The sequence below is a fragment of the Parambassis ranga genome, chromosome 7 (genome assembly GCF_900634625.1).
Source record: "Parambassis ranga chromosome 7, fParRan2.1, whole genome shotgun sequence".
Lineage (NCBI taxonomy): Eukaryota > Metazoa > Chordata > Actinopteri > Ambassidae > Parambassis > Parambassis ranga.
In genome coordinates, this window is record NC_041028.1 from 8,131,261 (window position 1) to 8,157,526 (window position 26,266).

General features: G+C 43.3%; 3 protein-coding genes across 3 annotated transcripts; 2 read left to right on the plus strand and 1 right to left on the minus strand.

The window, feature by feature from the left end:
• Positions 1-154: 154 nt before the first annotated feature.
• Positions 155-11,683, minus strand: zhx3b (zinc fingers and homeoboxes 3b). Its single transcript, XM_028410064.1, has 7 exons — positions 11,241-11,683; positions 5,316-6,220; positions 5,126-5,230; positions 3,511-5,043; positions 2,721-3,428; positions 1,654-1,927; positions 155-1,204 (listed from the first exon to the last, which is right to left on the minus strand). Exons 2-7 carry the CDS (start codon positions 6,054-6,056, stop codon positions 1,194-1,196), a joined length of 3,372 nt encoding a protein of 1,123 aa, XP_028265865.1. The 5' UTR covers positions 6,057-6,220; positions 11,241-11,683; the 3' UTR covers positions 155-1,193.
• A 1,494-nt stretch (positions 11,684-13,177) lies between these two features.
• Positions 13,178-16,494, plus strand: rab5if (RAB5 interacting factor). Its single transcript, XM_028411025.1, has 4 exons — positions 13,178-13,479; positions 14,066-14,169; positions 14,254-14,383; positions 14,519-16,494. The coding sequence occupies exons 1-4, from the start codon at positions 13,372-13,374 to the stop codon at positions 14,558-14,560; spliced, it is 384 nt and encodes a 127-aa protein (XP_028266826.1). The 5' UTR covers positions 13,178-13,371; the 3' UTR covers positions 14,561-16,494.
• Positions 16,495-17,580: 1,086 nt separating this feature from the next.
• Positions 17,581-25,137, plus strand: dhx35 (DEAH-box helicase 35). The gene is made up of 21 exons (XM_028409567.1): positions 17,581-17,640; positions 18,068-18,195; positions 18,298-18,390; positions 18,724-18,801; positions 18,932-19,036; positions 19,279-19,340; positions 19,670-19,739; positions 19,837-19,896; positions 20,264-20,376; positions 20,459-20,555; positions 20,643-20,801; positions 20,910-21,120; positions 21,242-21,366; positions 21,576-21,630; positions 21,758-21,948; positions 22,045-22,122; positions 22,214-22,343; positions 22,791-22,872; positions 22,979-23,050; positions 23,445-23,556; positions 23,672-25,137. Exons 1-21 carry the CDS (start codon positions 17,601-17,603, stop codon positions 23,708-23,710), a joined length of 2,100 nt encoding a protein of 699 aa, XP_028265368.1. The 5' UTR covers positions 17,581-17,600; the 3' UTR covers positions 23,711-25,137.
• The last annotated feature ends 1,129 nt before the right edge of the window (positions 25,138-26,266 follow it).

The window sequence follows — 26,266 nt, forward strand, 5'->3', positions numbered from 1 at the left end:
AGTACCTTAAGATTCTTGTATTTGATCGTGTACTAATAAAATTGAATCTTTAGCTCTCCTGAAGACCAATAAGATTTATCTTACTGTTGCTGTACCACCACTGCACACCATTTGAAGCGCTTGACTTAGGAAAATTAACACACAGAGCCACACATTTATTACATTCTGTTTATTTTGCAAATACCATCTGTAAAAATGATACATCAAGCCTACAGTATGGAACTGTAAAATTTCTTCACAGTTCTTTGACAGTCAGATTTATTGGATAAGAAAGTTCCATAAAAACAAAACGTACTTGAACGTCAGTGACGTAAAGAAGCACTTGATGCTACAACACAAACCTTATTCCATAGTCTTTAATATATTTTTCCCCATTTCAGACACGACAGGGTGCTTGCCCAGAGGAAATAATTCCAGATGTCTCCCCATATCGGACAGTTTCCTGTCCTGTTTTTAACAGAGTATGTACAGAAATGAAAAGGTGACCACATGGTCTAATGAACATCAGTGCTGTGCGTTTCCATTGCGATGCTGCTAGCATGTTTAAAGTAAGCCGCAAGCATGACAAAAGTTTGAGTGCATGAACAACAAAAATGGAAAATAACCGTATTTTTAATTCACCGTAAGGACTTGGCAAGCACCCTGTAGCAAAGACCTGCACATACCCAAAACTAAACAATGAACAGACTGAACACTCGACTGATCCTCGTCTTGCAAAACTGTCCAAACCCAACCCCCACCTCCCGTCTGCAGAGGTCTCAGTCTCAACCACACTTCTCCCTTTTTTTCCTCCTCTTCTTCCTTCAACCCATCACAGCAGGAAGGCAGAATAAACATGGCGGCCTCACCCCTCCCTCCACCACCACCACTTCTCCTGGAACTTCCTTCTGAAGGGAAAATGGCAGACAGGAGAATATCGGAGAGCGTGTGTGTGTGTGTGTGTGAGGGGGGGACTGCACAAAACAGGAGAAGAGAGTGGCTGGGAAGTTGGTTGCGTCGAGTCCATCTTGCATATCGGGGGGAGGCCAAGCCAACCTCTGGGAGTGTATGTAAGGATGGGTGGATGGGGAAGGTTTTAGGATCCGTTTCCATCCCGTGATCCTGTTACAAACCGCATCTGCCGTCTTTTAGTCAGACTCCCAGAACAAAGACCACCCCGCGTGGTAAACTCCATCGTTGCACAAAAGGCCTCTTCAATCAGTTCCTGTAGCAATTAAACAAAGAAAATTAAAAATCTGTCGCCCTGACAACACGCTCCAGAACACACATCTAATTTCGCTGGTGTCAGACATGCATCGGTTTGTAACGAATACCTGTCGCAGCAGGCCCCATTATTACTCATAATTATCATTTGGTGTTCTGTGTTCCACCTTCTGTGTCACCTGAGACACAATTATACACATTTATGGTGGTGATTCAGCTCTGTTTAGCACAATCTGCCTGACAATGAATCTAACAGAGCTGCAATAGGAAGATGAATAATTTTGATGGTGCCATATTTTCTGGTGACCCTGCTGCTTTTCTGTGTTCTATAAGGCATTATTTGGATTTTCACAGTTTTTCTTATATTTAATCTAAATGAAAACTAAAAAAAGAGGTACTTATGTCATTATATGCTTTGTGGTAAATACAACTCAAGGCACTCAAGATTACCTATAGTAGCATTCATAGTCTTGTCAGTGTTGGCCTCCTGTGTAACACCGCACACCGACTGCTCCATTTTCTCCTCTGTCCCGCCTCCTGGCTGTGGCTCCAGAGGGGAGGATCCTGTCGGCGGTGGCTCGGCTGCCCTGCCTGGAGTGCCTGGTCTTATTTCTGTTGTGCGAGCAGCAGCACTCGTTTGTTCTGGCAGTGGCAGAGACATTTTGGAGAACCAATATCGCACCAAGTCTGCTGTCAAACCAGTTCTGTCAGTCAGATCCTGCAACTGTTCACAAGAGAGTAATTACTCATGTTATGGGGTTTAGGTGCACATACTGATAATATTGTGTAGTCAGAAGAAAAAAAAAGTTCCATCTAAATATTTACAGTCATAAAATATGTGCCCTCTTGAAATATAAAATGTTTTTAGTGATAAGATTTGGCCTGCTACTTTTTAAGTTGGACTCATGGATACTACTCATATTAAGCAAATCCAAAAATAAATAAATATTTTTTTAAAAAACCCTCAGGCACATTTTTACATTACAATTTGTTAAGTAATATTCTAGAAGCCATAATTTACCTGACAAGAATAATCACAGAACAAGAGGACAACAAAGCATGGCACCTAACCTGGCTGCACCTACAATGTGCATGAAGCTTAAACTGAACACAGAGTGGATGGAATTCTGTGTCAGATACATGTTTTTTTTCCTTTGCAAGTTAGCACTGGAACAATGGATTCAAGTTCAATCACTTGAATTATCCATTGGTTCTAATTAGTTGAAGCTGGCCTTGACGGCACTGAGAAGCAATGAGGAAGTGAAATTCACTGTTTTCTATCACTTCTGTGGCTTAGTCATTTGCAATTGCAGTAAGCTCTCAAAATATCTTCCAAACCCAGCATGTAAAAAAAACCACATCTCAAACAGTGTGAAACCGTTCATCACACAAATCTAAATAAGGAAAGTGTAAGTTTCAATACATACTCTCTGGAGTGTGTATGAATATATCCTCATCATGATTAGGCTCGTCTGAGTGAACATATCCTGACAAAAAAAATCACTTGCTCTCAGTACCTGTGACTCATCCAGCCTGCCATGGAGCTGGAGGTGATCCTGAAGGATTTCCATGCCCCCCTCTTGCAGGTCCTCCTCCACAGCCATGTCCTGGTATGACTCCAGCCACTTCAGCTGGCTGTTCTTCTGCACATAACGGGAGTCTCCAAACCAGCGCACCACCTCAGGCCTGGGCAGCGCAGTGGCCGAGATCAGCTCATCATACTGAGTGGCGCTGGGCCACTGGGTTCGGGAGTAGACTTGTTTGAGCAGGTGTAGCTGCTCTGCTGTCTTCTTCCCTCGAATAACCGTGGGTTTCGGGGAGTGGGAATGTTTGGGTGTTGGGGTGGAGGATGAAGCGAGACTTGTGGAGGATGCTGCTGTGGGCTGAGGTGCAGCAGTTTGGCCATCCAGGTTTTCGCTTTCCTGTTTGCCACTGGCCTCAGTCACCTTCAGCATCTTTAGATTTATTTTAATAGGGTTGACTTTAAGTTCTCCTGAACTGTCGTCTCTTTGTCTGTCTCCATCAGTCTCCATCCCCTCATCTTCATCCTCTCTAAACGTTCGCTCTGCCTCCTCTTTTTTTTTCTCAGCAGCCACTCTCTTCCTCCTTTCAGCAAACCAACCGTGGATCTCCCTTCTGGTCATCTTTGTCTCCGACCGCAGCCTGTCTACTTCCTCTCCAGATGGATCAGGGTTCTGGACAAAGCTGGCTTCGAGGGCCTTAACCTACACACAAGTTAAATGGACAAGGTCAATAGGCTGAAGAAACAAACTGTGCAACATGGCAGACAATGGGCCTATTACTCACCTGGTGGGGTTCTCTCTCCTTGTAGCGAATGGCTGTGAAATCTGGAGAAGGTGGTCTGGGGAATCGGCGAGAAAGTGTGGTGGGAGAGGTGGGAGTCTGTGCTGTGGTTGGGCTCAGTGGAGCAGAGCTGGTGCTGCTGCTGCTGCTGCTACCTTCTGACAGATCAACGGGGTGGGTGCTGGGGGTTGTGGTGGTGGTGGTGGTGCTGCTGCTGCTGCTTGGTGGCGTGTTTAAATCACTCCCTGTTCCACCTGCAGCGCCAGGCTTACTCTGTCCACCTGTGCTGCTGGACCGTGCGCTTTTAAGGTTGCGAAAGTGGTATCGCCGGTCACTGAACCACTTGCGAACCTCTCGCACTGTGAGCCCTGTCAGAGCAATGAGGCGGTCCACCTCCTTCTGGTCAGGGAACTGGTTCACCAGGAAGCTGTTCTTCAGGGCATTAAGCTGCTCCTGGGACTTCTTGCCCTTGTAAAAGTTTGGGTCGAGGAATGCATTAATGGGTGTGCTGCTCAGAGGCAGTGCAGAAGAGGGGGAAGGGGATTTGGAGGCAGGGGACGAAGCATCTTCCATTTTGATGGGTGGGGAGTCATCAGCAGAGCGGTCAATCTCATCTGTGCTAGTTGTGTCATTTTTGCTGCTGCTATCATTCATGTCTTTACTCTGCTCATCATTGCTGACAACAGCTTTGTTGTCCGTGGCGGTTTTGTCGTCATTCTGCACACTGCTGGTGTTGTTGGCTTTGCTGATATCAGTGTTTTTGGCACTGACATGGCTGGTAACATTACTATTGCTTTTGCCACTGGACTCGGCATTACCACTGCTGTGTTTACCATTGACACTACTCACCTTAGCGTTACTTGGATTACTGCTTCCTAGACTAAGGTTGATGACACTAGCTTGACTGCTACTAATAACACTGCTTGTGCCCCCTCCCCCACTCCGACTACTATGACTGCTGCTAATGATGTTACTCCCTGTACTGCTGCTGCCCACCGTCCCCACCACCATGCTGACGCCCTTGTCTGCCACCAGGGCTGCAGCAGGCCGGGCCTGCATCATGGGTCGGGCTGCTGCCTGCGGCTTAGGTGTTACAGCCAGGGCTACAGGGGCACTGCTAACCTGGATACCATTTGCCATTACAGGCTGTGTAACAATTACCCCTCCTTGACTGACAAGAGATCCCTGCAAAATGTGAGGGATCCCTGTGGCCGGCAGGACTGTGATAGTGTGTTGAGCTGGGCTCTGATGACTCTGGGTCTGGTTCTGAGAGTTGGTGGGTGCTGTCTGGATGATGGTGTTGAACATCTTCCTCCTGGCCTCCTCGATCTCCTCAGGAGACCAGCTGATGCCTTGCTTCAGTCTCTGGGCTGTGAACCAGATCTTGATCTGCTCTTCGGGGAACTTTGTGACCACAGTCAGGTAGCAGAGCTCAGCCTTTGTGGGGTACGGAAACTTACTGAAGGAAGTCTTAAGAAAGGAAGAGGAGTCCATGGAGGCACTGTAGGTAGGTATGCTGCTCAAAGGAATCATAACCTGAGAAAACAAAGAAAAATCAGTGCATTGCTCTAACATGATAAATTTCACATTACTAGAACACAAATAATTTGACCATTACTTTGGGGAGATTTTTTGAGGAAGCAGATGAGGAAGAAGAAGAAACATTAGAGGCTGTGACTGGCGCAGAATGATGAAGGCTTCTGTTTTGAACGACTGAAACCACCTAAAGAAAACAGTAAAGAAAATGAATTACTGTGAATCAGAACAACGTCTTGAAGGCATAAACTTTGACTGAACGAAACAGTTACCTGTGTGATTGGAGTTTTCAGCATTGGTAATGCTCCTGAGCCATTGACTATCTGGATCGCTGAGGGCAGCGTGACCTTTGTTGTCCCATTGTGGACAATTGTAGGAACATGTGTTACTGTCACTGCAGTGCCCTCTTTTCTGTCAGTCTCTCTAGATGCAGAGATGGAGTGTGGCTCTAAAGAAGGCTCGTCAGAGACAGAGTGAGACACCACGATCCGCTTTGGCTCCGATTTGCCCTTCAGCATCCTCATGATTGGAGTTTTGGTGATGGAAATCTCACTATCCTTCCCCGTCTCTGCCCGAGATATCAGATTCTGCTCTACCATCATCCTCCTGTCCCTCTTCTTTAGCTGAAGAGTAGTGTTCAGTGTGCTGGGGTGAACCCTGGCATTGTGCAACGCCAGACCCTCAAACTTGGGTGCTGAAACCCCACAACTCACACAAAAGAAGCTGGGGTCTGAGCGGAAGTCTGGGTGCCCAGTATAGATGTGATCCAGGAACAAGTTAAGGTCATGGGTTTCAAAGTTACAAGGCTTACAGGTGTAAGTGCCACCGCCGTCCTTGACAGCATCCCCTGTCTCTGATTTGGAAGACTCTCCAGGGTCGTGAGGGCTTTGAGATTCACCTCCAGAAATCCTGGATTGACGAAGAAGAACAGGAAAGTCTGGTTCCACTTCATCTAAAGGGCGGAACTTGCACGGGATCATACAGGGGGTGGTGGACTTCCTCTTGCTGGCCATAGTGTGCCCTCAGGGTGGGGTGGGCTGGTCAAATGGCTAAGAGTCGGGTGTGAGAGAGAAGGTGGGTTTGTCAGACTATAGTCCAGGCATGGGGGAGGGAGGATGGCAGGACTTGTCCATGGGTCCACTTCTGGCTCTCACTGTGATTTTTTTTAAAGAAAATCCTGAAAAAAAGGGAAGATAATGAAGAATTTAGTGAATGTTTTGGTTAGTAGGCCACAGTCAGCCACACAAAAATTATGCAGGAATTGATCTTTCCAGTTAAAACATTAAGGCCTTGTAAAAAAAATTCAGCTGAAGCCCTTCAAATCAGGAGCTGCATGCAAACCTTAAAAAACATCAACTTATCCTCCTGTCCTTTAAAACCCAAGGCTATCTTTTTAATGAGGACATTGAACAAGCTCAGCCCGCTTCTTCACTGAAGGCTTTTTTGGGAGAGCTCCTGTCCTACCCCCTTCTTTCCCCTCCCCCAACGCAACTCTGTCTCACTTCCCCTCTTTCAGACACACCCCCACAGAGAGAGCACATTCTGTATTTTTTCATCCACAGCCTCTGTAGATTTACCAAACACCTTTTCGTAAAAGACTGCTCCAAACACACTTAGGTGTAATGCCTAATACTGAGTGACAATTGCTGTGCTCAACAGATGTTCCCTGGAAAGATGGATGGCCCTGCTGGCGACAGAAGTACAGTCAGAAACACACCTGGAATCCAAAATTTAAAAATTTTACTACACCTCTAGAGTCCTTGTGTCCATACAAAATGGCGAAGCTTCCTGTAGAGTTTCTCCCCTCCCTCTCTCCTGTCCTCCAACAGAGAGGTAGTGATGCAGTATTGGAGGACAGCTCTAGGGCAACTGCAATCCCAGTCAATCTGCCTTGACATGACACCTCATGCACAGCACCGCTAAAGCTCACTAAAGTTCACAGCTGAAAGAAGTACAACAGGAAACCCTAAAGTTTCACTCACTGGGCTCATGCAAAGACACTTTAAACCTGAGCCTTCAGAGGAGCGACCATACACACAATAAACTCAACAGCACCGCCACTACTACTTTTCTCTAATCAAATCTAACTCATTCAATGGCAAATGTTGTCTTGTACCCACACACACAAATCCTTGGGTTGCCACACAAAGGTCATGGTACATTAGCTCAAAGACCAGTTAACCCCCACTGGACTGCAGCATGTCTGTGTGTGTGTGTACAGATGCCCTTTCACACACTAACTGAGTGAAGGTATATAGTTCACTTTCGTGCAACAATTTCCTCCCCAGCTTGACAAAGGACATTTGAAGTTACCGTATTCAATAGTTTTGTCTTTATCATAATAAAGAGACTCACATCAGATGATTGTCTTCAACAGGAGCCTCTCTATGGACCTGTGTGTGAGGGGTTAACAGGCAAATGAAGTTTGCTACTGTGGAGGGAACGTGATGCCCCCTTGCCCCCCACACCCCCACCCCCCTGAGAGAGAGAGAGTGAAACTGCCCTTGGCTTGGACTGTTCTGCACCCCTCCTACTCCCCTGCCATTCAGTTCTGCATCAGGGGGCATCACTCTGCCAAGGCTGGCTGGTCACATGACCAACACAAAGGCTTATGGGGTGGGCAGTCTCAGCCATCCATCACGTGGTTGTGCTGGGTGTGGGTGGCAGTTGAGAGGAGAGAGGGAGCGAATAGGAGAGGATAGTGGGGGATGGGCAGCCGGTTTAGGGGTGAGGAGGGGTGTTAACTATCGTGGAGGAAGCACTGAGGTGTTTCAGTGAGGAATTTTGTTCGCTCTGATACCCACACCACCACCCTACCTTCTCTTCCAACTAGTCTACCAAACCCTACCTACCCCCGTGCTTCAAAGCCCTCTTCTTGCTCCAAACTACAATCACACCATCCATCCTTCCCTCTGTCCCTCCCTCCTCACAGCACTGTAAAGCCTGGAATGTTCAGTCAGTGGACATAACCTGGAGTTCAGCCTCAGTGTATGTACACGCACGCACAATCACTAAACCTAAGACAAGCAGTTAACACACATCTTCGTACTAAGCATAAAATCCCATTTGCACGTATCGAAAGCTGTTAAGACTGACTGACAAAGCCTCAGTGGTGAGTTAACTTCACACATCACACTGATGGCATGTGAAGAAACCACAACTGTGTGAACACACATCAGCAGATGGCAAAAACATTGTGCCTCAGTGAGGCGAGAACAGAGATCTCATACAGGTGAGGACCGGAAATGATATGAGCCGACCAAAACGAGCAGCTCACGTCTCAGCAAAGCCCGAGTTGACACTGGAGTGTGAGTGCATCGCCCTGACGACTTTAATTTTGCACATACATAGATTGACCATGTGGCGATGGATGGTGGGTTTGTGTCTGTTATGTGTGTCAGCATTTGCATGTGTGGGTTTCCTGTGCGAGTGGAGAGGAGGTGGGGTGGGGGCGCATGTGAGCTTGTGTGTGTGTGTGGCGTGCGGGGGTGGCTGCCTGCATGCCTGTGTGTAAGGCTTGTTTACTGAGGTAGTTAGGCTGCCATTTTTTTCCCGGGTGTGTAAGACTCTCCCAGTGACACACTATGTTTTTGACCTCATGGTTCATTGTATCTATGTCTCATCAGTGGCTCAGCACAGCATGACCTCTTTTCAATGCTGCCCTGACTCGTCTCTAGGCCTTTGCTATTTCCAGACCAATAATAGACACACATACATACGAGAGCTTTGGCTGCTTAGTATAGCTGCATGCTAACTACTCATCTCATCACCTTGCTGAGAGTATGAGTTGATATCTGAGTGTGAAACAAATGTTCTCTCAGAGGAAGAGGTGTACAAAACAGGCAACCTTTTTTTTGCCTCCCCACTCATCTTTCTTCCCCTTCTCTTCACCCTCACTCCCCCCACCTCCCTCTACAACAGTCTCTGCTTCTCTTCCCTCCCACCACTCCTTCTTCTCCTCCCTCTTCGAGCAAGTTTGGCCCAGGGAGACAGGTCGGCAGCGCCACTGGTGTGTTACTGTCCCCATGGCAACCACCTCCTACCCCCTCTCTCTCTCTCTCTCTTCCTCTCCCACCAGCTCATTTCTCTGAAGCACACACATGAGGGTAAACACATGCACACATGGTTACTGAGACCTACACACACGCACGCATCTCCTATGCCATCCAGTCCCTGGCTCTAGCGGGGGCTTGTTTGTTCCACACACCCCTGTGAGTGGTATTTGGAGAGTCCCTGCCCTGCTCCTATTTCAGTGCCTCCCTCACGCGGTGTTGATGTCTCTCTGCTAGGTGTGGTCGCCATCGCCAAGGCACGCCATTGGCTAGAGCTGATGCCGTCTCTTCCTGTGAACTCTCTGTCCAGACATCTGCCCTGTTCCCCTACACTACGCTCTGTGGCTCTCGTTTTTTGGCCTGCCGTGGCCCAAGTCATGCAAAGAGGCTCCTACATTCACTGTACGCACTGAAGGCATGGACACATAAACAGGCCCCAAAATCTGGCTGATACAGGCTTGTTCAGAAAGGACTTCAGAACAACCTTAAACCCCAAGTGTATGCGAGCTAATTACCAAGTCCACACCTTCCCAGCAACCAACCAACCCTTCTCTATCTATCCGTCTTACTCCAGGGCTCCACAATACTGTTGACACACACACACTGCTCTCCAGCATAAGCACCTCTGTGTATGTGAACTTCTTACACAATGCTGGCAACAACAAGAAAACCTCAATGACCATGTCCCTGCAGTGTCACCCCATCTGTGTTTGGGTTGCTGTTAGGTCGGGGAGTGAATGGCTGCGTGGGCTGCAAACGGCTGCATTGCTGTGGCCACTGCATGTGTTAGAACTGGGTTGCTGAGAGAGGGGAGGGAAAGAAAAATGGCGGCAGAGCACCATGCTCTGTGCTGTCCAACCTAAAATGGCTGACATCACAAGCTGTTCACCAGCCAAGGCAGCAGCAGCAGCAGCAGCAGGGGAAGGAGGCTGCTACTCCTGCTGACCCTAACCTGCCCGTTCTGGACGTGTGAATCAATCGTGAAGCGGCAGCTGTTATTTTGTAGTTGAGATCTGCGAGTAAATTGTCATTACTTGGGGTCAAGATAGAAGACAGCTCAGTTTCATTGGATACTTGAAACAGAAAACAAACTGTTCCTTCACTGTTCAAGGCCAACATTTTAGTAGGCCTAAGTGATGCAGGGATTAATGAAACCTGAAAAAGGAAGAAGAAAGAGGGGGTGGTGACAGCAGGAGGGGGCGGAGATGTAAAGTCACTGAGCTCCAGCCATCACCACAGCAACCCAATAAATTACAGTAAGGCAAATCAAAAACAATAATCATAAGTCTGCCTGCTTTTAACCATGAGAGACACGCTCAGATTACACTCCATCATGAGTAGTAAAAAGTCAGTTTATAGGCTTGTTCTAACAGTAAAAGATAGCTGGATTAAGCTGTGTGTCTGTGCCTGAGACTCACGTGGACATCAGACACAAATTAGCTGTCTGGGAAAGCTTTGCTCTAATCCCAGGAGTCACACACACACTCATGACAGCACTGACATGATAAATAACTGAGGCAGCAGCTTGCACACCGACTGTCAGAGGCAATAAAACATGAAAGCCAGCTTTGATTTAAAAATATTCTGTTAGGTGTTTACACACAGGCTCAAGTCATAGATTATTTTTTAAAAAAGAAAAACAATGAGTCACAAGTGCACGGGAAGTTATTTACAACTTCTTCATTCATATCCTAAACAGAAGACACCGGGCTTATTTACACGTTTTTCTCAAAACAAATAGACAACAGCTGACTGTAAATAGTGTGAAATAAAGAATGTGAAATACACACAGATACACGTTAGTGTCAGTGCGCAGCGGCAACACACACACATTTCGGAAAATGATGCATCTTCCGCTCAACTTAGGCGGAGTGATCCCCAACTTAATGGGCTCGTCTGCATTACAGGTTTTGAGGTACGCAATTCAGAGCGGAGGGGATAAAGGCAAGCCTCCCCAAAAAAAACTACACACACTCTCTCTCTCTCACACACACACTCCCCCCTCCCTCCCACTCGGCTGTCGCCATTTTAAGCAGGCGACATGCAGCTGGCCAGCACCGCTGAACCAAAGCCCGCAAAGGTAAGGCTCCACGATGACAAGTTTGAGAAAGGTGAAACACTTGTACAAATGAAAACCACACTCACCTCGTCTTGTCGGAGCTCAGCTTAAGCGGGGAAGGAATTAAAAAGTTTACATTGATACAAGGGGGTTCAGTGGAGCCAGAAGCGGACCGGAGGTTCTGGGCTTCACTGATGGTAACTTATAGGTGGAAGACCCCCTCTGTCCATCGGCTGCTGATAAACGTGACACTGGAGGAGTCAACGCGGTCCCTCCAGCGGCTCCGCTTTGGTGTTTTGCGCTTGTTTATTTCGAGTGGTTCTCGGTGTAGTGTTAAAGCAGGCAGTGGAGGGGAGGAAAATACGACGGACGTACCGAGGGAAGAGACGGACACGTGACGTAGACGTCACTGACGGTGGAGTTGGCGTGAGAGCTCGAGCTCCACCGTGCAGAGAGCAGAAGAAGTGAGTCAGACATCACGTCCTGCCTTTGACCCACCGACACCGGGGAGAGGAGATGGGAGGCAGAGAGGAGGAGGGGTCGTGTTTGTGCGTTTGAAAGCGTTAAGTCCCGGTGATGTTACGGCAGCTCACACCTGTACCCCCCCCCCAGGTAACCTCTCTTAAAGAGACAGTACAGCGGTACCCCACTCACCCCACACAAACACACCATGACTTCTTATTTACATGTAAATATAAAACATCACAAAAAGTGATAGTGTAGCTGAACTTGGATGTTTATTTACTTTCACTATACAGAATGATTTTAAAACACACAAGCTACTGATGTACTGATAAACGTCATTGAACCATATTTTCATTGTGATTGCTGAAACATTTGTTGCTCCGCTTGAAGTTTATTCTATTTTAAAACAATGTTTGTTTTCATTATAATTTAATTTAATGTAATCTTTCACATCCTATTACTGGAAAGTTGTAGAAATCGTTGTCACTGGGGGTTTAGACTGAGCCACATCACTGTATTTACATCAGTTAAGTGAGTCATAGCAAGTCACTTAAGGTTAAACAGTGTACAGTGTGTATCAATGGAAGTTGGCACATGACTGAGTAAATGAGGCTCAACTATCATAAATTAAGCCCTCTGCTGGACAGCAGAGAGAATGACAGTACAGTGCAAAGATACATAGTATACAGTAAAATGTCTTTCCCTGGTGCTTCTGGGGATGTTCTCTCTTCCATGGTCACATTTGGGGGTTTGTCATATTACGGTTTGCTTTTTCATTCAAATCATTGTCACATAGGCTAGTTTTTCATGTCTTCATTGTCCTTTGAGTAGGCTATTAAAAACAAAAAGTTTTGATTAACCAAGTCTTTCAAGTGTGTGTTTTCAATATCAATCAGTCAAAATGATTCTGTTGTTTACAATTTTTTTTGACTGACTGGACAAACCAAGAAGCAGCTTCAGCAACAGACTCCACAGCAGCCACCCTGGCTGCTCTAAGTAACGGTACAGGAACTCATTCCTGCCGCCCGCCATCAGACTCTTAACTCATCTGTGACTGTCAGAACTGTGCTCACAGGCTTTGACTAATAAGGTGCACTTTAAAATTCTCAGTTACATTAACTCTGTATATGTATATATATAGGAGTTGTTCCTGTATATATTTAATGATCTTTATTATTCATTTTTTGTATGTATGCTGCTGGTACTACAACCCAATTTCCCTACGGTTATTAATAAAGTAATTCTTAATCCTAATTGATTGATTGTTGCAGCTCTAAAATGCAATATTTGTATTTTGTGCAAGAGGTGTGTGACCAAAATAAAATAAAATGTAAAAATGACGTTTTATATGTGAGGAACTGTTCTGTATCTGTATGATTCGATAACATGTTGGTGGGTATAAATCATTTGTTAGTTTTTTCTGCACCTTTGGTAACATCTTGTAGTTGTAGTTGTTCACCATCAGGGGTCGCTGTAGGTTTCATCGAACTTTTTGCAGTAGAAGCACAGAAACGTCGCACTTTGTGATTGGCTGTTGGTACATGGGTCAAACGATATTGCGCATGCGCCAACCCTTTCACGGTTAGCGACTAAAATCTGTCAGCTCAGCGGAGCGTAGGTTCCCCTAATACCTCTTAATATTTGTCTCTCTTTTTGCCTGTGGTCACTGCTGGAGATTAAAATCTAGCGTTAGCTGCCATTACAATCGGATTCTAACTTTTTGAGGCGTGCACCTGAAGCAAACCACAAAGAATGACGAGCAGTTCAAAGCGGAAAGAAGAAAGTCATCTGCTGAATGGAGGTGTAAAACAGTCCACATGGACCAAAGCCTTCAACAGTAATGCTATCTGGGAAGAGAAGGTCAGACAGTTTCTTTTTTAAGCTCAGCTCTCTGTGATTGCGCTTTCCATAGTTTACCTCAAAATTCTGGAAACACATTTACTTATTAGTGTTACTAAAGGTGGCTAACAAGAGCTAGCTGCTATGCTAAGGATTATTCAGGTCTTAGTTAGTAGACCGTTTTAAAAAAGATATATCCAGGAGCTTTTAAATAAGGCTCAGGTTCAGTTATAACCATCCAATTTTCTTGTGTTGATCAACAAGCATTCCAACCCTAAAGATTGTGAGTGGAAAGCAGAAAAGCAGCAATTCCTTCTGTAAGGAACCAGGGGGTGTTTGACAGTGATCCCTGAGAATTTCATAGTTAGTGCCACAAAAGACGGCTTCCAGTATAATGAGCTCTGTCTGTTGTAGGAAGAAATGAACAAGCCCTCACAACCTGCATCGTGGTTTGATAAGGGCGTGCTTTTCCACTACATGCTTGTGCTTAAAATACACCTCTTAGACTAGAAAGAGGAGAAATGAAAGAATAATATCATAAATTCTGATGCACATTGTTAACTAACACTGTTTGAAACATTCTGTTTTTTAATTGTTTCTTTCACAGGATGAGTTTTTAGATGTGATTTACTGGCTCCGACAAATCATTGCAGTTATCCTTGGTGTGATATGGGGTGTTGCACCGTTGAAAGGGTTTCTGGGAATAGCCATGTAAGTACTTTACCTGAACCGTACATCTTTCACGGAGCCTCTCTTTATTTCAGACTGTACTGACATCTTTGTGTTCTCTTTTAGATTCTGCATCATCAACGCTGGTGTCTTGTATGTGTACTTCAGCAGCTTTCAGCAGATCGACGAGGAAGAATATGGAGGCACGTGGGAACTCACCAAAGAAGGGTTCATGACATCTTTTGCCCTGTTTCTGGTAGGGATGCTATTATACAATTAATGCAAATTGAAACAGAGGTTCATAAAGAGACCCAGTTATTTTTTTGCTTTGTGCCAGTATGAATATGATCATTAGTGTCTAATCATTCATGTTTTGTCTTCTCTTCACCAGGTGGTGTGGATAATCTTTTACACAGCTCTACACTTTGACTGAGAGGAACCCACAGGACACTCAATATGAACATTTCTGTTGAACTAAATTGTCAAGACCCAGGAACTTCATAGTTTGGGGAGGTGTCAGCGCTCCTACATACAGTATGACAAGTGCAGTGCATTATGGGATAGTTTGAAAGACAAGATCCGGCAACAACACAGTGATGAACTTGTTCAGCTAACTAGTTTTGGGGGTTCCTTTTTAAGGAGCCTTCAGTCACATTTTCCATGTGCTATATTTCCTTCCTCACTTCATATTCATTGTTTCTGACAAAACACTAAAATCATACAGTTTTGGCTGAGCCTGGATAAGGCTCAGATTTTGAAACAGTACATTGATACAATACAGAATTCATTTTCTTGGTCATCTCACTTTTCTTTGTTTGTGACATCAATTGAACTTTGAACAAAGAGAAACTGGTTAATTGCTCATTAGCCAGAGACGTGTCACTATTAAGTCAGTTAGGGTTCAATCAGTCCATGAGTGTGAAAGTGTCAGCTTAAACTTCAGCATATCGGATGTACAGAACTACTAGGTGACAGTTCTGTGGTTTCATTCTTCAATCACCCTTGGAAGCGTTAATTATGTTTGCCTTTTTGAGAAATATGTAGGTTATCAACTATAGTGTGTGGCTGTGTGTGTGTGTGTGGATTTAGAGGACCAGTATGGAGGAGTTAATTGGAATCTAGTGGTGAAGTTGCAAAAACTGGAAACCTCTCTTTCCTCCCTTCCTCTCTACATGTGTAGGAATACTAAACATGGTGTTGTGTACAACTGCCATTGTCATTCCTAGTAGAAAAATAGAATTTCTGACTTTGAAAGTAAGGAGACCTTCACCAACTGTGTTTTAACAATCACATTATCCCAACTTTTACTGTAACACTTCATTTATCTTTTAAATGTTGGCTGTTAGTCTTCGTCAAAACACAACATGTTTGCCAAGAACCACTTCATCTTCTTTGTCTTCCAACTGGTGCTCTAAATGTGACAAAGGGTAAATGCTGTCTAGAACCAGTGGTGGGTCTGCCTGTTATTAGCTACTAGGGCAAAATAGGCAAATATAAGGAGCTAATTCTAAGCCTGTAAATTAGAGCTACAAGGATGATATGCAAATGAAAACCTTGGTTAGCATTTATGCCAATAGATCCCTCTATACCCTACACACTGGTCCCTTAAGATAAGAGTCATTTGTCTTCATGCATGACAATGTTTGTTGGAATAGATATAAACATTTCATTTTTAATTAAATTTGTCAAATGTTATTGTTTCTAAAATTTCTTGTCGCTAACAAAGCTGAAGAATTGTATTTAATAACAAGTGAAATTTAAAATTTAACCTCAAAACAAATGCTGGTTGTAAGATGCACATATCTGCAAATATTCTGTCCCAATGGCAGTAGTATTAATGTGCTGTCATATCAGTCATTCCAAATAATGTGGCTTCATAGAAATTAATTCAATAATCACAGCAAAGAGGGAGGAAACATGCATATTGTGTCCTGATGCAAATGTTTAACAGATTTAAGTTCATCCTGATCTGTGCACTGCCATGATTTGCTTTTAATGCGTCTAGATGTCATTTATTAATGGCATTAGTTAGGAAGGTAAAGTTATTTATTGTTTTTCCTCACACGTAGCTTCCAGATCAAAAGTCTTATCTGTTGTTATGACATTAATTTAAACTAAATTCTGTAATATGTCCCTTTCTGTTAAATCCACCTCGTATTACACTGATTTATTTGTATTCATGTTATATCTTGTTTGATGTAACATATTTCTCAGTATTTTATAATGAACAACTTTTAAAAAAAGCAGTTCTTGCAAAGTTATTGTAATGATACTGTTATATTAGATATGCAGCTGGTGTTTGAGAGGATTGTATTTTCTGATCAAATCTTTTGGGAATCATTAAACATGGGCTTTATTTGGCCTCCATTTTCAAAGAGTTTCTGTTCTTTATTGATTTATTTTATTTTTTTATTTGTAGCATCCAGTTTTGGCTTGTTTTCATATGACTACTGAAATACACTGAGCTGTATTAACCCTCATGCACTGTTCGGGACATTTTTGTCCTCTGAGAGTAATTTTTCTGTTTATTTTGGCCATAACTTTGTCAATATGTGAGCAAATTGAATAATTTTTGCTCAACAAGCTTAATTTTACATAAATGTTGTTAATATGATTTAAAAAATTCTCATAGGTCAACAGTACACTGTGGGCAAATTTTACCCCCTTTCATGTTGTTCGCGACAAAAATGTCCTCTAATTTTAACGGTTTTAAAAATATATCAGATAAATATTTTTTTGAATTTTTTTTTCATAGACCTTTTAATTAACTTCAGTTCTGATCAACAGTAGTGAAAAAATCATTTTCCCCCAGGATTTTAACCCTTTATTCACCAATTTCATAAGGGGTGGTGCTGAAAATTGGAAAAAAAAACACAAAATTGCTCATTTGTAATAGAAAAGGTGAATGTGGACGGGATTTTTTTTAACCTTTATTACAGTCTTGGTCATGTCAAACATCAGTAAAAAAAATTGACTTTATTGCATTATTAGTTTTTTCACAGCACTGGATTTTCATTTTTTCTCCCTAATGTGTTGTTCGTGGCCATTTTTATCCCATACAGACTTCCATTATAACCACATTTTTTGACTGCACAGCCATGGCTCTAAATAATCATGCGTTCTTGATTGTTGGTGGTTTACCCTGTTGGTAGGAGGTAACATTTGTGATTTTTACAGTTAACAACTTAATGACATTGTTTGTTTGCATTTTTCAAAAACCTTTAAAATCTATCAATATCAAATTACTGGGAGTTAAATTTTTATTCATACTCATAAAAGTCATACTGTGAAGGAATTAAAGTTAATTGTATTTATTACTGTTTCTATTTACTTATAGGTTCAACATTTTTCAGGTAATTCTTTAAACACCTGCATTGTTTATTGACATCATTCACAAATCTGTAGTGAAAGCTAACATCATGACGTCACCGACAGGAAAGGGGGGAAAAAAAGTATGTGACGTAGAAGCCAAGATGGCGGCTCCCCTCTCCACGATGAAATTTTGGAAGCCGGGTAAGTACGAAAAATAATTGAATTCGACGTTTGAAGTATTTTTTCTGGTGCGTATTAGCGAACATGCAGCTGCTGTTATGAATGAGCGGGTGTCGCGGTGGCTGCGGCGGCGTTCAGGGCAGCTGCGTGCTGTCTGCAGTCCGTGCAGTTCAGCTCGGCTTAAAGCTGCGCGGAGTCAGTGGTGTAATCTGCCATGTTAATAATAATAATAACCATCATTACACGGGCTGTAAGCGACAAAGCGACAAGCGACACACATGAAATGGAAATGGTCGCTTTTTGCTTTGTTTCGTGGATCTTAACACATTGTGGGCGCTGCACCAAACCCTGGCTGCCATCCTGTTTGAATCCTCAGCCTGCTGTAAATTTAAACTGTACGTTTAAATAAAACATCCGATTTTCATCTTCACCATCTGCTTCGCTCCAGGCACTGAGGCTCCGGGGATCTCAGAGGAACGGGATCTTAACTCGGAGACCACTGGTCCCCCCATCATCTTCAACCCCCACACCGCCCTCTCCATAGAGAAACAGCGACAGAAACTTCCTGTTTTCAAGGTTTCATAGTACTTCTGTACAGAACAGGGGTGATCTTTACTAAGACTTGAGTTTGCTTTGTTATGTTGGTGATGTTTATGTACGTTTTCCTCCCCAATCCAGCACAGAAACAACATCCTATACTTGGTTGAAAGCTTCCAGACAGTAATAATAGTTGGTGAGACAGGATGTGGAAAGACTACACAGATACCTCAGGTTAGTATGATTAAAAATCAGCTTAAAGTGTGTGAAAATTGATGCAGAGCATTTGTTAAGGCTTCTCTAAAAAGGGCAAAACATCCTCAAAGTCAAACATGCACCAAATCTAGTCAGAACAATGCTGCAGTGGCCTGACTCCCTTCATGTGGATATACTCCCACAGAGGTTTGACATGACCTTGTCTTCGTGCTTAGTTGCTTTTTTCATTTTGTTTTAAACGAGGTTTGGACCACATCAGCTGCAGCTTAATTTATGCAGAGTCTGCTGTTCATGCTTTGTACTTCTTTCTTGTTTTGGATCAACCTTCCTCTTTCATCTGACTTCCATCAGTACCTGCTGGAGGCTGGCTGGGCAGCAGAGGGGAAAGTGATTGGAGTGACGCAGCCTCGACGTGTGGCTGCTATCTCTGTAAGTGTTTTACTGATGCCCTCCCAGTGCTCACTTTGCTGCAAAGGAGTTTAGTCCACACACACACACACACAGACACACTGAAGGACACTTTTCTGATTTAGAACTTGCTATATTTTTCTTCTCATAGGTAGCTAACCGTATTGCGGAGGAGCGAGGGGCCCTGGTGGGCCATGAAGTGGGCTACACCATCCGCTTTGATGACTGCTCTGATCCACACGCCACAAGGATCAAGGTAGCTGGCACCAAACACAGCCTCAAATGAACTAAAAAAACAGAAGGGACAGGTTCATTTCCCATGTTGGACTATTACTTTAATCACTTCACTTCCTCTTTGACTGCTCAGTGTCTAGATTCATGTTTTACATACACTGTGACCACTGCTGTTTGTAGTGAGGGTGTCCATCAGTGTGTGCAATCCTGACCAATGATCAGTATTGTTCACTACTTAAATGTCGTTGTGCCTGTGTGCTTCAGTTTCTAACAGATGGCATGCTGGTGCGAGAGATGATGGCTGATCCTCTTTTGAAGAAGTACAGGTACATGTTGTAAATATTTCCTGCTCCCTGCATATTTTTTACTTCTCAGTGAGGTAATAGCCAAAACAGAATGTCAGTTCAGTATTAGTAGAGTATTAGAGTAAACTTTTTTTACCCGGGCTCGTTTCTCTGTCATTGACATTGTTGTCAAGGTGACGTTAACTGTTGGAAGAGAGTGTTGTGTGTTGATGCTGCCAAGTTCAGGCATCAAGTTCAGGCAGCTTATTCTTTAAATGTAAATGTCTGCAGAGTGATTGATAAGTTGTTGTTGTATGTTTTTGCAACCAGAACAGGATTTTATGTTGGTAACTTTGTTCTGTCATCCTCAGCGTGTTAATGTTAGATGAAGCACATGAGAGAACACTGTACACAGACATAGCCATTGGGCTGCTTAAAAAGGTAATGCCACGGGAACAAATTCAAACTTTTATCAGTATTTCATTAGCCATACATACTGTTTTCTTCCCCTCCTCTGTTTCCACTGTCTCTTTAACAGATTCAGAAGAAGCGGCGAGACCTGAGGCTGATTGTGGCCTCTGCCACTCTGGATGCCAAGGTGACTGAATCATTAAGATGAACTGATATGCTTGATTAACAACAAGAGATAAATGGATGCAGGGAAAGTTGATGTCAGGTCAGATCACATTGTACTGAAGCCTCTGCGATACCCTGATGATAGAAAGACACAATCAGGTCACGACTGTGCAGCACAGCTTTAAGCCAGTCAGCTGAACTGCCATATCAGGCATCTACTGTACTTTCTGTCTAAAAAGACTTTTATCTGCACATGAAAATTATTTCTGCATAATGCATTAGTAAGTTCTTAAAATGTCAGGATGAGGGCAAGTGGAGTATTTGTTTAGTGTTGCTGCTAAGAAATGTATGAATATTTTAAAAAAGAAGATTTTTGTCATTTTCTGAAGAAATTCCACGAGTTCTTCAACCTGAACGAGTCTGGGGATCCAAACAAGGATACGTGTGGAATTCTGACAGTAGAGGGACGCACCTTTCCAGTGGACATCTTCTACACTGTCAGGTAGTCAACACACAGACGTGCAACTGAAGAAATGCTGCGTAGTTTGCCCTCTCATTTTAATTGAGAAGCGGTTTGCTCTCAGTCCCGTCCCAGATTACGTGAAGGCCACGGTGGAGACGGTACTGAAGATCCATGAGACGGAGGATGATGGCGATGTCCTGGCTTTTCTCACTGGGCAGGTTAGTTGCTGTTTTTATTTACTGGCTTCCATTTGACATCACAAAGTGTATATAAATACAACAGCACTTGTTTTCTTCCCTGGTTAGGAGGAGGTCGAGAAGGTGGTGTCTCTTCTGCAGGAACAGGCCAGGTCTCTGTCACGATATGGCATGAAGAAACATCTGAGAGTTTTGCCCATGTATTCTGGTCTTCCTTATGCTGATCAGATGAAGGTCTTTGAGCGGGCACCTTCTTCTGTTCGCAAGGTGAATGTGCTGCTTTTGTTTTTGTCAATTTATTGTATTCAAAAGTAGCCCAGTTAATAATAAATTGTTGCCCCTTTTGCAATCTCATACCCCTATGTTTTCTCCCAGGTTGTGGTGGCCACTAACATAGCTGAGACCTCCATCACTATAAATGGAATTGTATTCGTTATCGACTGTGCGTTTGTCAAGCTGCGAGCCTATAATCCACGCACTGCCATCGAATCACTGGTGGTCACTCCCATCTCCAAGGCCTCAGCCAGCCAAAGAGCCGGGAGAGCTGGAAGAAACCGACCGGGGAAGTGCTTCAGACTTTACACAGGTGTGTATGTGTATGTGTGTTTGAGATATTGCAGTATAATATGAGAGCTGTAGCAGAGTGTGATTCTGTGGGAGAAATGGTGCATTGTCCTTCTTCTTATTGACTCTCTTCCTTTTATCAGAGGAGGACTTTGAGAAACTGCCTGCTTCCACTGTGCCAGAGATGCAGCGCACAAATCTGGCCCCTGTCATCCTGCAGCTCAAAGCATTAGGGATCGACAACGTGCTGCGGTTCAGCTTCCTTTCTGTGAGTAGCTCACTGTGCATTCACAGGATAACTGTGGTGTGTGCTCTCACGGTGAAAGGATTGTACTAAACAGGAATTAGGAATTAGAAAGGATGAGTAAATGCAGTCAGTTCTTTTGTATATGTTATCACTAGGTTCTCACCACAGCCTGTATTTTAAAGTAAATATTGTACCTAAAATGCATCTCCCTTTTTATTGTTATTTAACAGCCGCCCCCAGCTCAGACTATGGTTCAGGCTTTGGAACTCCTCTATGCTCTGGGAGGTAAGAAACAAGGCGGTCAGCGGGGTGTCCTTCAGTTGCAAGGCTGGTGTTTAAAATTCTCTGTGTATAAGCCCAGTTGTTTATGCACAAAGCACAGTATCTTCACTATTTGTGTGTCTCTTGGCAGGTCTCGACCATTATGGCCGTTTGACTGATCCCATGGGTGTACGGATGGCTGAGTTTCCCCTCAGCCCCATGTTTGCTAAGATGCTGCTAGAGTCAGGAAACTTTGGCTGCTCTAAAGAGATTGTTACAATGGCAGCAATGATGCAGATTCAGAATATATTTGTGGTGCCGCCCAATCAGAAGAAAGCTGCTGTAAGTAAAAACAGGCTTCCAGAAAGAGCATGTTGTATTTTGTAGCAGAACTGCAGAGTCAGCATAACATTTTTTTGTTGCTATCTCACCCCGCAGGCCCGTGAGCACAGGAAATTTGCAGTTGCTGAGGGAGACCACCTGACCATGCTGAATGTGTATGAAGCATTCATTAAGGTATAGTGTCTATCTCACTGTCAGCGGCAGTGAATACTTTTTTATTAAAATCTCACCCTAATCGAGCCTGTGTGACTTTCCCCCCCTGCAGCACCAGAAGAGCTCTCAGTGGTGTCAGGAACATTTTCTTAATTACAAGGGTCTGCTACGGGCCATGACTGTACGGGAGCAGCTCAGACGTCTCATGAACAAGTTCAAAGTGCCACGGACTTCCAGCGAAGGTAAAAATGGTTTGTAAGAGCCATATGTTTGAGTAATTGCAAATAGGTGTCAGAGGCATTAGGGGGCGCTAAAGGAGTGGCAGGGCCACAGGCTGCCTCAGGTAATTTAAGTGGGGAAAATTAAAGCATCCGGTGCTGATGAATGGGGAAGCGAACAGTTTTTTGACTGTATGAAGATTGCTTTGTGAACGGTATTATTTTGTTGTTATGAAGTTGAAACTTAAATTTATTTAATCTAAGTCACCTGTTAATAAACCGTTATTATTTTACGGCAAGATAGAATACTGTTTCATTCATTCAAATACACATCAAACAAACATTGGACATCAGCCGGTAGCTGCATGTATTGGTAGTAGTAGCTACATGGTTCATGTGGGCTCATATGAGCTGAATAGAGACAAGTGGGAGAACTTGCAACTATTTTGCTTTTACTTTTTGTTTGCACAGGTGACCCAGATGTGATTTTGAGGTGCATTGTGTCTGGATTTTTTGCTAACGCCGCCCGCATTCACCATTCTGGTTCCTACCGGTGAGAGTGCACCCTGTTATTGTTCTATTAGATAACGTTTTTTTTATTTGAAAATTCCCATTTTTTGAATCACCTTTCACACTTTGTCATTCTTTTACTTTGCCAGGACTTTACGAGATGATCGCGAGCTTCACATCCACCCTAACTCTGTGCTGTATGGAGAGAAGCCTCCAAAATGGTCAGTAGATTAATTTTTAAACCTGACTTTCAAACATTCCTGATGTTTTTAGGTCTAAATGATTATTAGGGGAAAATGTTTGAAATGAGTCCAATATTGATTGAGAACACTGTAAGATCAAGCACGTGGTATCTCAGAAACGCTGAGCCCAACCAATCTGCCTTTGTGCAGTCACACCAGGAGTGACAGATTTCATTTTTGCTTTTCTCTTTATTCATCCTTGTTTATTTAAATTGTTCAGACAACGATGTTTAAGCTGCTGTCCCAGTACCATCCTTTAAAATATAACATTTTATATTCTTGTGTATTTGGCCTATGTGGACAATTTGCATACACTGTAAACATTTGTGTGTTGTGTGTGTGTGTTGTTTTTTTTTTTTAAATATATGTTCAGGGTTGTCTTCAATGAAGTGGTGCAAACGTCTAAATACTACATGCGTGACGTGACTGCTGTTGAGTCTTCCTGGCTGGTTGAGTTGGCTCCTCACTTTTACAAGCAAGCCAAGGTGCTGAGGATATTATTTGTGTTTTATTCATTACACTCGTACACTCTGGTTGGTCTTACTGTGTTCTAACAGGACCACTTTGAGCTAACGGTTTTCCGTCTCTTTTATTCTTTAGCATGGTTCACTGGCCAGCAAGAGATCCAGAGTCCTTTAAATTCCGCCCTCATTTCACCACAATTGGACAGAAGACTTTGCCACTGTGCCCCTCTCCATTCCATTGTGTATATATAAAGATGTATTATATATTTATTGTTCATGTCCACCTGCACAACAATCTCTACACTATGTGGCCATGCTACAGTGGCATTTAAATGGTATATTTTTAGTGTTGATGTTGACACATCTTGTTAGTTCATATTTGATCTCAGAGTAAATGGTAATGAATGTGAGATGAGGCCAGGCTGTGCCTGACTAGTGTCCATCCATTCAAGCATGGCCGTGTAGTTCATTCATACATGTATATAGTCAGAGCAGGCTCAGGTCCAGGGAACGGCTCCTGTGCCACAGGCCCGTTCACACCTGGCTTCATTATTTTTTAAGTGCTGTATTTTTTTCCTATTGCAGATAAATAATGAAAGACAATGGACTGTGAGGATGTTTTCCCTTTGAGAGACTTTCATCTTTCTTAATTAATTTGCTCCCCTCATAGCCTGGGTGCCTTTATGTTTACCTCAGATTTAGTTGTTTCTGTATCTTCATACAGAATGCAGTGGTCTATATATTCATGTAATTGCTGCAGATGGAATTTGTTTTTCAGTTAACCTCTGATACTGTGAAGGGATTGCATTTTACACATAACTACAGTAGGGCTCAGACATAGTGGCCTTGTCACCACTCTGTGCCAATTTTCTTATCAGCCTGTTTCACTTTTAATTTTCAGATGGAATGTGTTATAATACCCAAATATTGAATATGAGAAGCTGTGAAATTAAATATGAAGTGCCATTTGTTCCTGTGATAACATAAAATGCATCCCAATGTGCATCCAAAGCCTCAAACAAACAGTAGCAGTTACCTGATTTCAGCCATCATTGGCCACCATAACTGCCTTTTCTCTTATGGTTTTAGATCCTCTGTGCTTTCTGTTTCATTGTCAGGGTTTACATTCCATTGTCTGCATGAGTTCTAGAGTTTTGTCTTTATTTGTACTTTGTTTTTTTTTTCTTCAGAGGTGTTTGACCCTAAAAGCTTCAGTGGGCAGTATGTTAAAGGTTTGTCATGTTTCTCTGCTGGGATGTACTTACACACCGGTGAGGTCACCAACTTTTACTCTGCCTGCATGTGTTTTTTTTTGTAGAAGTTGTACTTGAGGTTAGAACTGTAGATTCAGTGAAACTTAAAACATGCTACAGTGCATACAGTAGGTAGGAAAACCAATTCAAATTAGACAGATACACAAATGTAGTACCTTTGCATGTTAAACGGTACTCTGATGTAGACTTTCACACTTAAGATCACGTGGTAGACTTATTGCACATAAAAGTATTTGTGCAGATACTGAGTATGTATGCAGCCAAAGCAGTAATCTGTTGACCTGTGTAACTGCTTACCTCTGAGATAAACGCCATTTACCTGCCATCTCTTTCTCACATCTTCAAATAAAGCCTTATTGTCTTAGACCACATGTTGGCTGGTTGATTGTTTTGTTCACTTTTGATGCAGTGCATGTTTTCACCAGAGGGTGTCGCTGTCGTACCACAAACTGTGTCAAACCCCAATTCTGAACATCAATATCGTGCATGAAGATATTTAATAGTGTCTGTATGTATGTATTGTTCCTCTTGTGATAAGTGTGTATCACTGAAGGTGGTTGACACAAGTGGGAAAAAATCTTACATTTGAGCCTTTTTATTGCTCTGACCGCTGCTGCCCTCCCACTTTACGTTATGCATAAGGACCCCTGGGTGATACCTCAGCGTCGCATTTACCTATTAACCCCTAGCTCTAATGTAAAACCATTGGACCATTAAAACACAGCATGGATTGCCATAATCCAAGATTAAAAAATAATAATAATAATTACGTTCAATAATTAGCCAGCTAGCTAATGTGTATAAAGAAAAGTGTGTCAACACACATAGGTCATTAAACAAAGAGGCGTTCAAGAGCTGTTAGAGTCGTCTCTCCTTGGCAGGCTTATCTAGTTCTAAAAAGTGCCGAAATTCCCATAACTTGTAGACCCTGAACACATCAGCGTCACCTGTGTTTGGCCCAGAGTGTGGCGTCGCCTGTCGAACCTGTGATGAAATAATGTATTCAATAGTTTGTTTTACTGACGGCTGAACACTTAAAGTGAGTTTACTACATAAGAAGAGTCCTAACACAAAAGTTATGACATATTTTGATACGGTATGTAAAGTTTTCTGCGTGCGGGTCGCAGAAATGTCACATTCAGGTGGGAGAGGTGATTGTAATTAGCTAACCAGCTAATTAGCCACCGGCTAAACTACAATTATTTGGCTGTTTGTTATTAGCTAAGTAAAATCCGGTCACCAAATGAAGCACAGTGGGGGCTTTTCTCTAACTAGTCCAAAGACAAATCCTAACAAATATGGGTATAGGTGAGTCCTTCAACTGCAATGCTGGTGCTGCTGTCCCCGTTCAGGTTTCCTTGTCCCCATGTAGTGTCTTTCTCTGGTGTTTGTAACATGCACATCACCAGACATGAACTGGAAGCATTCAAAAGTGAAGGGAAAGAAAGAAACATGGA